Source organism: Vipera ursinii (genome assembly GCF_947247035.1).
Source record: "Vipera ursinii genome assembly, chromosome: 1".
NCBI classification, from domain to species: domain Eukaryota; kingdom Metazoa; phylum Chordata; class Lepidosauria; order Squamata; family Viperidae; genus Vipera; species Vipera ursinii.
In genome coordinates, this window is record NC_139512.1 from 269,757,981 (window position 1) to 269,776,880 (window position 18,900).

The 18,900-nt window shown below is 39.3% G+C and overlaps 2 protein-coding genes across 3 annotated transcripts in view; one reads left to right on the plus strand and one right to left on the minus strand.

Moving 5' to 3' along the window:
* The window catches only part of LOC310643865 (uncharacterized protein), a 707,877-nt gene that overhangs the window by 493,289 nt on the left and 195,688 nt on the right, over window positions 1-18,900 (plus strand). The window lies entirely within an intron of this gene.
* Window positions 5,396-18,900, minus strand: part of HIVEP2 (HIVEP zinc finger 2) — a 140,237-nt gene continuing 126,732 nt past the window's right edge. Inside the window, exons 7-10 of the mRNA XM_083368180.1 lie at window positions 16,709-16,884; window positions 12,522-12,623; window positions 10,860-11,761; window positions 5,396-7,904 (exon numbers count right to left, since the gene is read on the minus strand). Coding sequence (XP_083224306.1) covers window positions 7,134-7,904; window positions 10,860-11,761; window positions 12,522-12,623; window positions 16,709-16,884 — 1,951 coding nt within the window. The 3' untranslated portion in view covers window positions 5,396-7,133. The remainder of the gene's footprint in view (window positions 7,905-10,859; window positions 11,762-12,521; window positions 12,624-16,708; window positions 16,885-18,900) is intronic.

Sequence of the window (18,900 nt, forward strand, 5' to 3'; positions counted from 1 at the left end):
ATGATTGCACTCAGGTTTCCCGCCGAAGGGAAACCACTCCCATAACTATGTACACAACAGACATCGTTCTGTAAATATAGCTGCTCTAGCTGAATGGTTGGTAGCTGGGTTAAAACTGGGCTGAAAATGTTTGACTCTAGGTTTTGCCTTTGGCAACTGTATTTTGTAAATATAATCGCATGTTACAAATGTGATAAATGGAAATTTTAAATGCTTTAAATTTTAAATGCATTAAATTTTAATGCTCAATAATAAATATGTTACTGTAGTTTCTCATAGATAGTGGCAGCACCTAGTAATCTTGGTTGATCTTAGGAAAAGCTAACCTAGACTTGCTTAGTCCTTTGGGAAGGAGACAGCCAGCACAGAAGACCACACTGAGAAATCCCAAGAGATGAAAAGTGCAAACAACTTTAATATCAAGAGCCTGTTGAAAGTGTCTACAAAGTGACCAAGAATCAAGTCTGAGGGAGTCTGCCTTATAAGCAACCTTTTTAAAGGCACCCCTGATTTGGGGAGACAGTTACAACTGGGAGGAAAGGAGAGAAGCCTGTATCCAGTAAGGCCGACTCTAGTCCTTCTCCTCTAAGCCGCCGTATAAATTGCTGCAATTGTTGTAGTTTTTCTGTGTAGCCATTTGTTCTGTCCAAAATCAGATGCATTTCCCGCCCCCTTTTTCTTTTTACATCTTGACTTAAACAGTCATCATTCTTCCTTTGCCTTTAATATGTAACAAAAGTTTGATTTTGATGCTACTTTCAGACATTAATTGTTTGAATTTACCATACAGGTAGTCCTTGTTTAGCGATCACAATTGGGAGTGGCAAATTGACAGGTAAGCAAAGTGAAGTGAAACCACCATGCTTATGATCTTGTTTCCCTTTCCTTTGCCTTACAGAACTGTGAATATCACGATGCAAGGACTGAATGGCTGCTAAAAAAGCAATCACTAAACAAGGGCCACCTTGTTTTATTTTATTCACTATGGACCTCACTGGGGATCTATGTTTTTCCCCTCTCGCTAGAAAAAGAGGGATGGATAAAAGAGATTGTCATTGGTGCTATGAAAAGAGAACACCATTCTCTTCTCCTTTTGCCTAGGTTTGTCTTCTGAATAGTTATGTGCCAGATCTATAGTTATGTGCCGTCTTATCCCCAAAGTCTCAATTTCTTTAGTTGAATTTTTCTCTGGATTTCTATATCTTCATCTCCCCTCTCAACCAAGGAGAGAAGCCTATATCCAGTAAGGCAGACTCTAGTCCTTCTCCTATAAATTGCTGCAATTGTTGTGGTTTTTCTATGTAGCCATTTGTTCTGTCCAAAATCAGATGCATCATTTATTTCATGAAAGAAAAGCTGCTAAAAGTGTTTTGCTCTTTAGATTGCTGCTTGTTCTTCCAATGATTGTGTGCCTATTTCAGACTTGATTTCTACAAGGTTAGCAAGATTCAAATAACTGAATATTATCAGAACTGTGTTACCCTTGCATAACCTACAGTGTAATCCTTTTGATTCAAATAGATAGAATCCAGCAGTAATTATTTTGCTGCTTTCAATATGAAATCTTTTAAAGCTTCCCTAAAAGTTTTAGAAAAAGATGGAGCAGAAGGACCAAAAGGTCCAAATTGCAATAGTCTGCAAGTTGCGATAGTCTACCCAAGCATTTCATGGATATTCATGTTTGCTCCAAACTGGAAGTTGGACAGATGGTATCTATTGATATTTATATTTATTTATTATATTTATTAAATTTTTATACCGCCCTTCTCCCGAAGGACTCAGGGCAGTGTACAGGGCAATAAATATTAAAAACGAAGTACAAAAGTTAAAAAACAATTAAATATGCCCGATATAAACAGTAATTAAAACCATGTTAAAAACCCAGCCCTTAACCCATCAAACCAGGCTGGATTGCTCAAATAAATAAGTTTTTAGATCCCGCCGGAAGGAGCGAAGGTTGGGGGCCATCCGGAGCTCGACCGGCAAGCGGTTCCACAGGTCTGGCGCGCCCACAGAGAACGCCCTCCCCCTAGGGGCCACCAATCAACATTCTTTGATATGGTGATATCTTTCATGTTTGATAATCTTTATATTTTACACTTTAAGTATTTTAAGTTTAACCATAGAGTGGGGTTTTTTTTGGAATGCAATGTTAGAACGCAATGTTGCATTTGAGAATGTAAATATTAGAAAGGGCTGTAAGTTCATAGACCTTTCTCTTTTTCATGAGTTCTGAAGTCCTAGAACAGTGGGGTTTTTTTATAAATAATGAGCATATTTGAGAAAAGGCAGGAACAGTACCTCTAGATTTACTTATTGACTCTGCATTGTATACTAAATGGAGTATAAGTGCCATGTGACCACAAACCAACAACTTTAGTTACATAGTTTAAAGGTTCAAAGAAAACATTTCTGTTTACAAAATTGAAGCCTTCTTGTTGGTTTTTATTTACAATTCAGGGATAATTTACTAGTACAAGCATAAACATACAAAATAGAAGTGGGTAGCCTCAAATCTATTGTCTCTGGTTCCTGGTTTGCATTTCAGAATCACTTTTGTTGTTAGTTGCAAAGTCTTGTCCGACCCATCGTGACCCTATGGACAACATTCCTCCAGGCCTTCCTGTCCTCTACCCTCAATCTTTCCCAGCATTAGGCTCTTCTCCAGTGAGTCCTTCCTTCTCATTAGGTGGCCAAAGTATTTGAGTTTCAGCTTCAGGATCTGGCCTTCTAAAGAGCAGTCAGGGTTGATCTCCTCTAGGACTGACTGGTTTGATCACCTTGCAGTCCAAGGGACTTGCAGGAATCTTCTTCAGCACCATAGTTCAAAGGTCTCAATTCTTTTGCGCTCAGCCTTTCTTATGGTCCAACTTTCACAGCTGTATGCAACTGGGAAAACCATTGCCTTGACTATACACACTTTTGTTGGCAGGGTGATGTCTCAAAATCACTTAGAAATGGATAAAATTGTTATTAGGATATGCATAGAATAGACACACAAGTTCAGTTCAACAATGCAAGGTACAAATTATTGAATGTTGTTGTTTACTTAGAATGCTGTGTATCCTATATCTGATTTATAGTCCATCTAGAATTCACTTAAAGAGAAGTGGAGGCAGAAACCAGTCAAATGATGGCACCAGAACACAGCTCAAAGCAACTCAACTCCAACTTCTTCAGCTACCAAGAAAAGATGCTTTGGGGTTGAATCAGCCCAACACTTCTTAGCAACCTTGAGCTGATATAGGTATGTATGTTCCCTCTACTCTAATACCTGAAAAAAGGGTAGATTTAAATTCTTGCCTAAGAACTGAATATTTTCCATCTTGATCTGTACCTTTGTTGGATCTTCCATTATAAAAGGAATAAGCTGTGCTGACTGCTTAACAACATATTCTTAAACAAGTTCTGATCATCCTTTTATTTTGAGGTAAATATAAAATGTATGTTGATTTAAAGCAAATTAATAAGAAGTGTTTTTTGCTAAACGGTAAGAATTTTATCAAGAAAAAATTGGAAAAAACATCATTTCAATTGCTGCTACACAGTTATGTCCAAGATATACTTGTTCTATCTTTTCATAACATTCATATTCCAGACAGTATCATTAACTGTCAATAGTTATGAAGTTTAAATTTATCAATGTAATAATTCCTAGACATTTAAAGGTGCTATGTTCAAGAGTAATTTCTAAAAAATATTGGAGATATAGATATATGCTTATAAACAGAGTATGAATGCAACTATTGCAGATTTTTTTAAAAGTGACTGTTAGGCCAGAGTTGAATTCCTGAAGTTATTTTTAATGAACTGTTGTTGAGTTAGAGAGGGTTATAATCATATCGTCAGCAAATAAATTTCATAGATCATTTTTGCCAGGAGTCAAAAATGTATTAGTCATCTATTTTCCAGGTGTCACCTGGAATGGAATTAGAATGACAGGTAGTTTATTATTGGGTTATGCTCATAGAATAATCTGTGGGGAAACTCATGTGATAGCAGCTTTTTACATCAGTGATCCAAGGAATGTTTTCTAAACAGCATTTTAACAACAAAGAAAAGAAAAAAGAAAAGAAAAGAAAAGAAAAGAAAAGAAAAGAAAAGAAAAGAAAAAGTGAATGCTATATAGCAATCAGATTGAAGAAATTGCTGTTTAGGAAGCAAGGTTGACTTAAGTAGCTCAATATGGTATCAAGAGCCATGGTGGCGCAGTGGTTAGAATGCAATACTGCAGGCTACTTCTGCTGACTGCCGGCTGCCAGCAGCTCGATTATCACTGGCTCAAGGTGACTCACCCTTCCATCCTTCCGAGGTCGGTAAAATGAGGACTCAGATTTTGGGGGCAATATGCTGACACTGTAAACCGCTAAGAGAGGGTTGTAAAGCACTGTGAAGCGGTATATAAATCAAAGTGCTATTGCTATATATGCCTTCTATGATTTTCTGCAGCCAAATATATTTGACATTTTAGTGACATTTTGTCATTCTTTTAAAAATCCGAAGCCATCAGTCATATGACCAATCATCCCTAGTTAACTGGAAATTTATTAAGTGAGGGTTACTGTACCTCATCTTTGCTATCACAGAAATTAGTCTCTGCTTAATTTGCTGGCCTACATATGCTACAAAGAATCAAGTGCCTTGTTGGATTAAATTTATGCTCAGTTGTATACAGAAGTGCGTATTGGAATTTCAAATGATTCGGAATTGCACCTCTTAATGCTTGCTTTGGCTGTGTATATGCTAAAACAGCAATGAAGCAAAAAGGACTGCAATATTGACATCCAAATTTGTTTTCCGTGATTTTTCCACATGGAATTGTTAATTTTCTCTATACATGATTTACTATTGCAATGCTGAAATTCATTCTAAGCATTCCTTAAATTGGGCCAATTTTATTGGAGTTAGGAAAAGTTGTAATTCAGCAGTATGGAGGACCATTGATTCTCTGACTCTGGTAAGGATTAATTACTGTAACTATGTTGATTTGTTGGCTATTAATAGCCATTTCAGTCAAGTGGCATATACAGTATTCAGAAGGTTGGATGAGCTGAACAAATGAACTAAGGTGATTTTTTTTCTTTAAAAAATGCAATAAATATTAAATATACCAGGAATAACTTTGTAATAGTTTGAAAAATTGCCTAAAGCCAGTATCAACAGTTTGTTGTTATATGCAAAATTAAATATATTACGTATGTTTTTTTGTGCTCACAAAACATAACATCACCTCTAGGCAACACGCTGTCCAGTTCCTTAGGTGAAGATAATTCTACTGAGTTCCAGGTGGCATCCTTGCAAATAAAATGACAAATCCAGGACAGCAGCTCAAAGCTTCCGCTGATAACTTGGGGAGCAAATCAAACCACCACAGGAAAACTAGACAATAGATCTGTAATGTAACTGTATATTTATTTCTTTTTAAACAACACTCCTTAAATGTATTGCAATTCAATATACAAATGTGTTTTCACAGAATTATAATCCACTAAATAGCACAGAAAATAACCCAGCTCTTTTGTTTTCGTTGACTTGGGTAGATGTGTGTATACCTGGGGGCCTCCTTCATACCTTTAAACATGTTAAGGAATGGTTCCTCCCAAACTTCTCCCAAGACAACTGAATGCTATAAATGCCCTAAATCTTGATTTTTGCCTACTGATCTTTCCTTTTAGATAGATCTGTCAATACGAAAGACATTTTTTTCCCACAAGGAAAAATGTCTGCCCCAAATAGCTGTGAACAACTATTTCTCTCCATTCCCTTTCCAACCTACCCCTCCAAAGTGAGATAACTTGGCAATATGACTCAGTTCCTTGCTCTCGACCAGTATGGAAACCCACCCACCCCCACATCTGTCGCTTTCATGGCTTTGTCTCCTTCATGCAGTGCCCAGCACTGACTACCAAGCTGACCGGCCAGCCGATTATCTAAGCTCTGTGCAGACCAACCTGTGCTTTCTCATCTGGAGTAGAAGCTTGATTCCTCTGTAATCAAGGCCAAGGATGCCAGATTTCCTTGCTCTTGTTTTAAAGACACTTCAATACTGATATGTGATGTCCTGTCACCCGATCTTGCTTCTCTTCTAGTCAAGATCCCACTGTTCACTGACCCTCACTAGAAATGGGAAGAACCCTTTAAGCATTCGCACAATAGATATGAAATTGCACCAGTTTTTGAAGTTGCATATATTTACACAGGGTGGAATGTTTTCCCATATTCTTTTTAAAGGAGCATATAGCAACATGTTCACATAAGACCAAATATTTTAATATATTTATAACTGTCTTATAAAGCTTTGAAAAAACTCACAATAGCACATGGTTTTACTTTAATGCTTTACGGTACTATCTCTTTAAAATCACAATCAGCACTTTTTAAGTTATAGTTGATCCAGCAAACAAGAGACCAAAAAAAATTACAAGAGTAAAGAATGGACTGATACATCCTTTTATCTTATTTTTTTAACTAATACATAAGTGCAGAATAAGATCTAGTTTAAATATCTTGTTTACAATATACATTTTTGTTCTAATAATGCAACAGTAAATCCCATGCTTCACATAGAAAAAGCAACCCGCAACATTAAGAAAAAATGTACAATTTATGAAACAAAGTAAATAAATATTAGTATTACAGAATCAAGAGCTGTACATAAAAGCTGTTCAGTTTTTAATCATATAAAAATATTTTAGTGCAACCTCACATATATATTGATGCTTTTTTTTGTTTTTTGCTTTACATCATTTAGGTCAAAGTGTCCCAAAAGGGAAAGAAATTACATTTATTACAAAGCAGATACACAAATTCTAAAATATGTACAAATTACTGCTAAAAAATGCTTATAAGAATATAAGCAAAAGTAAAGAAAAGGCACAAACACCTGTACAGGTTAAAAGTACCAGACCCAATAAGAATTTTGAAATTTCATTTTGGTCAGGCTCATGATGACTTGTAGTTTTACTCAATTCTTTTGATACAACAAAAGTATATATAATAGCAAACTACTGTAACTTAGAACCGGCATGCTATAAATTCAAATACTTCCTTCTATCACTGGGGAAGGGACGTTGGGGAGTCAAAAAGTTTTCACACCTTGGAGATTACTGTGGTTTGCTTTTTTTTTTCTTTTTTCAAAGGGCGACTCTCTCCTTTTCCTGTGTGCTTGAATCTTTCCTACTCGGGTAGACTGACGGTCTGACCTCCACACCGCTTTTGCTGTAAAAGGTGGAATGAGATACTACAGTCTGCTGTGATGTACCAAAAAGGTCCTTTTCACTGCTGTGCAAGTCAGGGTTGGTGGCTGAGGCACAGATCTGGCCTGGCTCACAGCCACTAAAGTGTTCCATGCTAAAATGTGCACTTTCCAAGGGTTTCCGAAAGGGATCGGAATCCCTTGCTGTTTGCTCCGTCCCATGGAGGATTTCCTCTGTGGCAATGCGGAGAGAGGCTATGGCTTTTGTACAAGTCTGTATATTTTCTTCCTGCTCCCCCTCCATGACACCTTCCTCCGAAGTGCTCTTTTTCATCAACAGTAACTCGGAAGTCGATGCGCTGCTTTGAGCCATCGTGCGCAAAGAGGGAGGACGGGCACGTTTCTCCTGATGCCTGGGAGGAGTGCAAGAGTCCCACTGCTTCTCCTCGGAACTTTCTTTGGAGAGAGACCAGAGGGATGGAGCGTGTAAACCGGACAGGGCTGCAGGTAGCGAATGGACAATTTGGATGCCCCCGATAGGCATCATTGGGATAGGCGCACGAAGTTGCTGCTGGGAGTGTAGTGGAAGATGACTAAAGACATAGTCGGTAGGGCCCTCAGGAAACAGGTTAGGGATGCGATGCTCCAGAATGCCTTTTTCTCCAGGCAAGTTGAAATACGGTGCCTCCAACAATCCTGCTCTTGAATTCTGCAAACAGACAAAAACAAAGGTCAGCAACAGTTTCCGGATTCGGAGAGGGGAAAATACACCATTTGTGTCCATAGCTCAGCAAAACACTCATTCCCTACAGCAGGGGTCCCCAATCCCCGGTCCACAGCATGCCAGCAACCGGTCCGCACAAACAAGCAAAGCCCCATCCATGCGATGCAGGCAGCACACAAAACTACGCATCCTCTGCTCCGTAGAAAAACCTCTCTCCACAGAACCGGTCCCTGGTGGCCAAAATATTGGGGACCTCTGCCCTACAGCACTTTGACAACCCTAACCAACTATACTTAGGATTAAAAATCACATACAGGTAGCCCTTGACTTAAGACCACAATTGAGGCCAAATTTTTCATTGTTAAGCAAGACAATTGTTAGGTGAGATGTGCCCCATTTTATGACCTTTTAGCCGTGGTGGTTAAGTGAATCACTGCAGTTGTTAAGTGGATCATGTGGTCATTAAGCAAATCTGGCTTCCCCCCCCCATTGACTATGCTTGTCAGAAGCTTTCTAGGAAGATTGCAGATGATAAGCCCGGAATCCTGAGATGCTGCAATCAGTTGCCAAGCACCCAAAGTTTGATCACGTGACTGTGGGAATGCTGCAATGATCATGGGTCACTTTTTTCAGTGCCACTGTAATTTTGAATGGTCATTAAATGAATGGACTAGCTGTACGCTGCTACTATAAGCTGCAGAGTCAAATGACTTAAGTGGCCCAAAGACATTCGTAAATAAATGAATAAATCGTCCCTTTCCAAAGGACAGTTTACAAAAGCAATAAAAATACAAATAAACAGTAGCATACAAATCAAAACTATCTAATAGCCACTTTGTACACCATTGAGCAATTGATGAAGGCAGGTTTGGTGTTCCAGATGTCGGAAGGTAACTGGTTCACTCCTTCTACCTTAGCTAGATTACAGATCCTGGGTAAACCCTACCTGCAGTAAAAACACAGAGTGGGCCAGATCTGCTAAATAAATATCCCAAATAAATAATCTACAGGCCTCAGTGCTGCAAAGGTGATGTCACTGAGGTTCAGCCACTGTTTTACCTGCTGAATTTTGATCCTTTTTCTTAGGTCTAATTAGGGCTTCTCTCTCCTTTCTCTCTCCTCTATTTACCTCTTCCATTTACCAGTTCCTCCAACCCTTTCCAATGCTGCTCTACTTGATCTCTTACCCCATTTCCATCCTAGTCACTTTCCCCTTAATTTTTCGATGCTTCTGTGGGAAGCAGGGTTTGTGAAAATATCGTTGAACAAGTATATACGCACAAACGTTTGTTACGGGTATCATAGCACACATTTTGGGGAGGTGGCAGAAATCTGCAGGATTGTTTGCAGCTAGAGTTGGCAACTCAAGTATGACGAGCAGTGCATTCTCTGAATTTTTGTCCGTTTTAATTTATTTCCCGCCTACTTTTGTGGGAGGAGGAAATTTTGAATTTAGGTTTAATTATAAATAATTTTTTTTAAAAAAAAACTAGATGCTTGTTCTAAAAAATACACGCTGACCGGTATGAAACTGCAGAGATTCATACATCTGATCATTTTTATCAACAAAAAAAAACACCAGCTGATTTCAGATATAGTTTTTTAAAAGTAATACAATTATTCATATCAGCATTTGAACTTACTGTTTCTATCTAATATATCCTAATTTCCGGACAGTTAACCAATGTTGTTATAACATTTGGAAAATTGTCACAAAGAAGTGACAATTAATGAAATGAAGTATCTCTGATATATAGCAGGTTGCCCCAATCAAAAATGAAGACAGTGAAGATCAGAGACCACTAGATTTATCTCTGTCACAATGTGAAAATTATCTTTAAGAAGTAAAGGAGTTTTGCATTTGAAAACCTACACACTATTTTCTAAGTCATCAGCTGGCCAAATAAAGATATTATTTCCATCTGTATTCCATCTCTATATTAGATCCAAATCTCTTCTGGCCGGTCAAGGCATCCTGGGAGGGAGACATATGGTTGGATCCAAGCAGCGGTAAATTCATCTTTCAGGAATAAATAAATAAATATTCTGCTCTTAAGGAAGTGATGGTCTACTGTCTTCTCAAGAAACCATCACCGTATCTATGGGCTGTACACATTTCTTCCTTTTTAGGGAAGGTGGTTGAAAAGGAAAATGGATTGCATCTCAGTTGGGTTTTAGGCTTGAGTATCAAGTTGGTGCAACTATCCTGGCCCTCCTTAAACTCTTAGCATTTTTTGATGCTATGTTTCTGGACTGCCTTAGGGGGTGGAAGAGAGGAACATGTTATTGAAATAGTTCTATTCACTCCTCTGTGAGCTGCTAGAGTTGGTATTGGAGGGTGGGATTCCAGCTTATTTCTCTTGCTTTATGGGGTTCCTTGAGGCTCTTGTTTCCCCTCAATTCTACTGATACTCATTATCTATCTGCGATTCTTGTCAAAGGTTTCCGCAAGATGAATTATAGGACACATTTGGGGTCCCAGGTTACTCACTTCTATTCTACAGTTTTCATCCATGTAAGGAAGAAAAATCTTCATTTAAGTAAACAGAGCAAAGATCCAACTGTACATGAATGAAAAGACAGCAGTGCAGATTTCTTCTCCTTTCCATCAAAGCTTCCAAAAAGCCTTACAGGAAGGAAGGATCTGGGATATCGGACAGGAAACTGCAGTAACAGGGAAGGAGCAAATAAAAAACAAACAACCTGGGGGGAAAAAGTGTTTATGGGCCTCATGTCTCTCTCTGATTAACATCAAGATACAAGGATTTGTCTGTCGACCAAAACCAATATCCTAGCAATTAAGCCAATCCTGAGACTCCAGTTTCCATTAACTCAGAATCCAATTGACATAATAGAAGAAAAAACGTTAAAATGGGGGGGGGGTTATATTTTGTAGATAATCATTTTAGGTGGCCTGTTTCCAAATTGCTTTCAACTTACCAAATATCCCAGGGGAAGTGACTCAGATTGTATATACTGGCCCAAGGGCAATGATGGGTTATGGTATAAGCCTCTTCGGGGTGATGCTGCTCTAATTGAGGCCATATATCGTCTCTCTCTTCGTGGAGACAGTTCTCTTCGAGAAGATGCATCCTTTCCAGGAGAAACTGGCCTCCGTGGTGACAGATGACGTCTTGGGGAGGCATCTCTGCGTGGTGATAACTCTGTTCTTAGAACAGCCTCCTTTCTTGGTGAAAGATGTCTGATAGGTGAAATCTCTCTTCTTGGTGACAGATGCCTTCTAGGTGACAGATCTCCTTTGGGTATTAAATATCTCTTTGGTGAGTTATCTCTGTATGGTGAGGAATCATACCCAGGGGATGACTGTTGGCTGGATGATGAAAGATCTCTAGGAGATGAGTTGGACTCCAAGGAAATCATATAATCATCATCCATGCAGCTAGGTATGTCAAGTCTGTCTTTGTCAGGTTCAGAATCTGTACTTTTATTCTGGAAAAACCTTTGATATTCTGTCATTCGTGAATCATCACAAGAATCACTTGTTGTTAAGAGGTGAGTAACTTGAATGCTAGGTAAAGTGACCAAATAACTTATCAAGGAGGAATGTCCTACAGAACTCTCAGGAGAGACCCCATAAGATGTGGTAGCAGTGTTCACAGATAATGAGGAAAATCGGGGCGGCTGGGGACTAGTGCTTCGAGATCTCGTCTTGGGTGTGGAGTCTCCGAGAGCATCATCAAAATCATCCTCATCTTCATCATCCTCATCATTGTCTTCTCCATCTTCCCCATCAGACTCCTCAGCATCAGAGAACTGATGGTCAGCTGATGTGCCAGTCAAGTTGTTCTTCTCAATTTCTTGGTGGTTATCTTCCATATTTTCTGAAATAAATGTAACAAATGAGTAAGTCATATTCAGGGGCACAAAACTGCAGAATCTTTTTGCCTATAAAGCTATTGATTGTGCCTAAAGTTCCCACTACAATATGATACAGACAGATGCTTCAGTAATACATGGGTATTGCTAAAATATATTGGATGTTTTTCTGCACCATCAAATGGATAAATCTTTTTAATTTCCATGCCTCTCTGAAACTCTTTGCAAAATTGAATAAATTCAGAGTACAACCAAAATTTCATGACATTTGATCATTTACATGATCCTCAAATACTTGATTAACAACTATATACCCACTTCAAGGGATTAAGTTGATTGGGGTTATATCTAAGCAGAGTTGTGCTAGTGTAGCTAACCAGTAATATGTCTGTAAAAAATGTATTATACCACTAAGTTATCCCTAAGTTAATATTCTTCTCCCACTAAAGAAAGTGAGGCAAACTATAACAGCAATGTGCAGTGCCAATAAAATTCACACTATTTTGAAATATGTCAGCCTCTAAGAATATTGCGTGTTAGAACCAGTTGTAGACCTGAGTGTGTTGGGATAGAGTCAAATGTGAGAAGACATAAAGATAATCTTTACGTTTTGTAAGATTCAAACCAGTAAGTCAACATTATTTCCAGTGCTTTAATGTTGGCAAGAGGAACACTTAAAATTCTTAACACAACCTCTCTTGCGATTAAGTGACAGAATGTCATTTGTACACTGCAACGATCCCGGCAACTCAGACAATCATATACCTGCTTCTTCAGTCTCTGCATCATCCACTGATGTCATTGATACCCCAAGCTCCAGGCATTTTTTCATGTGCGCTTTTGACTTCATATGCTTTGTCAGATTCCCTGTGGAAAACACAAAGATAAACCAGACAAGACGGCACCAGTTTAGAATTCACACTGACTCTTATGAAGAGAGGTTTCCCGTCTTTTCCTAGAAATAGAATTAGTGAACTGGACAGAGAGATAAAAACATAATTCATTTTATATAAATATCATTTCAGCAAGAATTATTTCATAGAAATACATGTGTTTTCTTCGTTTCTCCTCTCTTAACAGCCCAGCTGTAATACCTCAGGGCTACTGAAGCTGATTTTTATTTTTATACCCCTGTCTTTATTATTCATAATGCATCGCCACCCACCACCAAATGCTGGAACAGGGTAGGCATTCCAATTGTCTGAATGAGATGTGAAACTAACTAAGGCTGTCACTGAGAAGAAAAAAATTGAAGATGTCAGTCCAGTTCTACCATCTGACATAAATATTCTTCCTCCCACCTTGGAATGAGGAGAAAACAAATGTTTAATCTAGGACTAACCAAGTTTGCACACTTGGACTATCATACGTTGGTCTAAGGTAGCCTTGGTGGAGCAGTGGGCTAATGCCTCCTTAAGTAACACCAGCTGCCTGCAATTAGTACAGGTTCGAGTCCCACCAGGCTCAAGTTTGACTCAGCCTTCCATCCTTCCGAGGTAGGTAAAATGAGGACCCAGATTGTTGGGGGCAATAAGCTGACTTTGTAAAAATGCCGCTGGGGGGGGGGCGAAAGCCCTAATAAGCAGGCATATACATAGAATGAAGGCTATTGCTAAGCACATTGATTTGTGCTTAGATTGTAAGCCGCCCTGAGTCTTTGGAGAAGGGCGGGATATAAATGGGATTAAATAAATAAATAAATAAATAATAGGGTATTTTGGAGCTCCGTTTTAATGGATGAAAAAGGAGCTCTGCCACCACAGCTCCTGATCAAGGCAAGGAAAACCTCTTGCACTTTTGCTCCTCTACTAGCTGCATTTCAACAGTGGTTAGGGGAGAAGAAGGAAAGTATTAAATGTGGCTTCAAAGGATCTAGGAAAGTCAAACTCCTTTCAGTTTCCTACAATGGAAGTTTACACCTGAATAGCCCTTCCCTAAAACGGTCCAGAATCAACATACTGTTATAACTGATATGATAGTATTGTAGGAGCATTTTTAGAAAGAAATGACTGCATTATTAAAAAAAATAGCCAAATAAAGAAAATAAAAGGAACAGCTGCTGCTCTGACCTCTGGCCTTGAATGCACGGAACAAGGAGGACATGAATACTTGGCAGAAACTTCACAAGGTGTTATTCCCATTTACAAGCCTCTAATATCTAAATTACTTAACTGTAAGCCACCCAGAATGAGGAAAGTGAGATGGCCAGCTATATAAACTGAATAATAAATCAACGAATACTATAGTCAACAAAGAATTGTTTGGCATCTTTGAGATTAACGCATGTATTATTATGTAACCTTGTAGGTTATTTTATTTATTAAGTTTATCAAAAGTCTCTCAGAGTTTATGATTAGACACATTAAAACTAGATGCATTTATTTATTATTTATTTTTTAAACAAATTTATATATTTGCCCAACTTAAACATAGCTGACTCTGGGCAGCTTGCAACATTAAAAAAATACAAATCTAATAAAAAATCCTTAAGAAAAATCACCCTTCACCCCTCCCCCACCCCTGGCAGCCACAATGCATTCAAATCAGCTTGATCGGCTCAATCTCCATTCATTTTCCTCAGGCCTACTGACCAAACCATATTTTTAGGGCCTTTTGGAAGAGCAACAGGTGAGAATCAACCTTACCTCAGGAAAATAATGTTCCATAAAGAAGGACAACCACTGAGAAGGCCCTTTTTTGTGGTTCCACCAGATAGCCCTTCTTACTCTATGGCAGGGCTGTCAAACTGCCGGCAATGGGCCAGACACATCATCCAGAAGCAGCGCCTACCCCAATGCCGGCAATGGCGAAAAGGCTCCGATACGTTGCGCGACGTCACGTGATGTCACGAGTTTGACATGTCTGCTCTATGGGATCCATAACATGCCCTGCCTTCCCATCCTGGTGGGCTGGATAGATGTAATAAGGCAGAAGCAGTCCTTCAAATAACCTGGCCTCAAGTTCTATAGAGGTTTAAGGGTGATAACTATATTACTCAAGCAAATTTTTAAAAAATGGATTTTTGGGGGCCTTATCAAAGAGGTTATGCTCCTGAGTAAAGCAAAGAATTAATTCCACAGAACTGAGATAATCAAAGAGTAGGCTCAACTATGAATCACTATGGGTCAGGCCAATGGGGATGTGGAGCACCAGGATTTTACAGAAACTCAGCACCACTTCCTTACACACAAGTACATGAAAACTTACTCCAGAATAAATTTGCAAGTCCTTGAGGTGCAACTAGATTAACTTTTACAACAGGCTGCAAGTTCTTATTGAAATATAATTAACAATCAGATATATTTGAAAAAAATGAGTTCATAAATAATTCTGTTAATTGTGTTATCCTCCCTACAGATATTTTGCTGATTCTTCACACTATTTAGTCTCAATGTAACACTTGAAGCATGTGAAAGTATCAGGTTTTACGGGAGACTTTTGCAGCCTGATGACCTCCAGATGTGTTGGATTATAACTCCCCAGTATCTCAGCACATCTGGAGTGTACTAACCCTGGTAAAGTTGACTTATAATATCAAATGCTGTTGAGAGGTCGAATTGTATATTAGTAGTGCAATATTAAGCAGATTTCTCCTCCTCTATACATATGCAGAGAGTAGGTATTTCCTCTCTGTTATTAGGAACAGGAGTAAATCACTAATGGCTCTATCATTATAAATTAGGCAAATGGCATTATTTTCTTTAAAAAGGAAGGCACTGATTAAAGGCACAGTTCTGGCAACTGCGGTCACCGCTTGGAAGGGTTTTGCAGAGATGCTAAAGGGAAGCTGCTTCTCTTCCCCTGCGTCAGTGAGTACCCATGTACCTATGCTAGTAGATCTCAATCCATAATTCATGTCAGCATGGAGGGAGGAGCCCACCCGGAGCCTGTGGAATGGTGCATTATTAATAATTGTGAACCTGACCCATCATAAAAGGCAGCTTAGGAATTCTCCACTTGGCAGAGTTAATGTTCCACTTCTGCAATGTGCTGCCGCAAATGTACAACCCCCTTGATGTAACTGATATTTGCACCATAGCATTTTCAGCAGAAAATGTAATAATTGCCAAGGTAATTTTATGCCACTACATTTCCTCTGCAGACTGATAGGCTGGGTCTAAGCCCGTATTTCTTAATGTAGTTACACAAAGTGGCTTTCTCTCTGACAAACACATCAAACCATGAATCTCTTATTCAAACAGGAGTGGTGTACTTCATGAAGTCTCGTTTTCAGAAATAAAAGCTCCCTTGTCCCAAAGGTACTTTTTTTCATGAGGTAACTGGACTTTCTTGTTTTTTCTTTGAAGACGTTTCGCTTCTCATCCAAGAAGCTTCTTCAGCTCTGACTGGATGGTGGGGAATGACAGGATTTATACTCCTTGCAAACAGCTGGTCATTTGCATTCTTTTAGCGAGTCACTGAATCACCTTTGGGACAACCATGACCTGGATGACTAAGGATCTCCATAGGTAAAAAGCTCCCTTGGTTTAAGACAGACATGTCAAACACAAGGCCCGGAGGCCAGATCCGGCCCGCAAAGTGGTTTCATGTGGCCCGCGAAGCCATCCTGGAAACACTGAGGAAACGGCCCCCACTGCCTTGGCCCTGGCCCAGAGACCCTCCTCCTGCCAGAGACCCTCAGATCTGTCCCACTCCTGCCCAGGCCCCCATAGGCACCCTTGATGCAAACGATGTAGAGCTGGCCATGCCCACCTAGTAGGCCATACCCACTCTAGCCACGCCCACCCAGTAGGCCACACCCACCCTGGCCACACCCACCCGGCCCCTTGAAGGCAACCGCAATGCTGATGCGGCCTTCAATGAAATTGAGTTTGACACCCCTGGTTTAAGAAAACTTCTCTTACATTTTGAAGGATAGAAGTCAGAGCACCAGGAGGACATTTCATCATTATCCCAGCAAAATAAATAAATAAATAAAACTGAGCAGGTACCTTTTGTTTTGAAGGCAAAATTACACAGCTTGCATATATAAGGCCGTACATCAGTATGAGTCCGGATATGCTTTTTCAGCATACTGGGTTTCTTGCAACGGATTCCACATTCTTCACAAATATACTTTCCACGTCCACGTCCCCTGACATACACGTAATCCTCATTTGATTTATATCTGTTAAAAGAAAGTCAGAATGAAATAGGAAACACCAACCCGGCCATTTTTATTCACAAAGATTGTATTTCGCTGTTACTGTTAAATGTTACTTTTTGAGGGAAAATCATTGCTAAGAGCAACCTACTACAAAAGTCAAATAAGAAAGAGTTGTTAAGGTATTAGGCTACAAATTAGGTGGTTATATGATCTAGTTCTTCCTGAGGCTCAAACCCAACTAGGCAACTTTGGGCCAGACACTCCGTCTTAGCCCTAGGAAAAAGACAATGTCAAACCACTTCCATAAATAATGTGAAGAAAACTGCATGAACTAATCCAGGCAGTTGTCCGGAGTTAACAATGAATTTTCTCCCTTCCCACTTTTTTTTTAAGCCTTCGTAAAAAGCTAACAGCTCTGTCAGTATTTTTAGGCTTAGGCCCTATTGCGGGACTATAAAATTACTTTTCCACAGGAAATTCCAGATAGTTTCCATGCATTTGTGCATTTGCAGAGCAGGATTATGAACAAACCTGCTTCTTTGCAGGTGTTCATGGTTATCTACTCTTTTATATTCAGAAGCATTTCATACAACACACAGCCCTGTTCCTTGCAAAAACAGATCATGCGGTCCATTGACAGCTATCTTCCCTACACACACAGAGAGAGAGACACACACAGACACACAACCAAGGTAATTCTTTCATATGTCAATATCATGTTGATTATGACCACACATTTGGCAAACGTTCACTGTATGCATCTTCTTACAGAAATAGACCTTTGCTCAGTGACCCTTTGTTCTTGCTGAGCCAGAACTGTTACAAATACAAAATGTGCAAACGTGTGCCAATCTGAACTGCCTAAATGAAATTGTTTTGCTTTTTTCAATGCATACTCCTCATTAAAGAATGGAATTTAAAACTTCCAGCATTTCCGGATCAGAAAGACAGCCACGGTTATTTTAACATTCTTCACACAGCACAAGACCACCCCACCTCACCACACATATTCTCCCTCTCAATTTCCAAAGGGATCGTTCTCCTACAGATTAACAAAATCAGATATCCAAACAATGATTTCTTTGTTTATTCCATATTTATATCAGGGAAAGAGAACTTTTCATACTCAGTTCTGGGAAAGATTTGGAAGATCATAGGCTAAACTCTGACTGGGCCAAAGGTAAGAGTAAATAAAGACATAGTAGATAAAAAGACGTTTCCAAAACCAGTAAGGACATCAATGGCACACATTATACCTCTATATGCCAGCTCCAGACATCTTTCAGGCTTCTTAAAAAGAAGTAAAGAACAACTTTGCCATGGAAGAATTTATCCTTCCAGGCGTTTTCCCTTGCTGACCAATATACTGGAAAACCATTTGCAGCAGCATACTTTTGCCTAAAGAAGGTTTGCATAAGTTATTGTGTACACATTTCCAACCGCACAATGCAATCCTATACATTCCCATGCAGATGTGAGTTCAGCTGATTTCAGTAACGCTTATTCCCATCTAAGACAGTACAAAGCTTGCACCCTTCAGGAACAGAATCAAACAAAAGAAGAGACAATCCAATAGCTTCCGGGAAGTGGGGTGGGCTGGATAGGGAGACGGGGGGAAAAACCAGAACGCCTTTATTTCCTCAAAATAGTTAAACTTGCCCACAAATCCTTCTGCTTTGCTTCCAGCCATCATTTAAGCAAAAGCCAGACCCTGGAGTCAAAATGAACACCCAGCTGTAAATGGCTGCTGGAGGTTATTTCGTCTTTCTGCCACTGTCAAGTTGCCTTTGTTCTCAACCAAATGCGGGGGGGGGGGGAGGTTAAGGCTTTTATCAAAAGGAGGATGCTAAATCACTCACTGATAAAGTTAATGCCAAGAAAAGACAAAAACGACTCTAAACTTATTTCGGATACTAAATTTATGTGATGTTTCCAGGCCAAGATTTTGTAAATTTGGAAACCCCAGAAAAATCATGATCGCTGGTAGGTTAAAAAAAAAAAGTAGATGTTTCCACTATTCCTCTCTAGAAAAGCTAC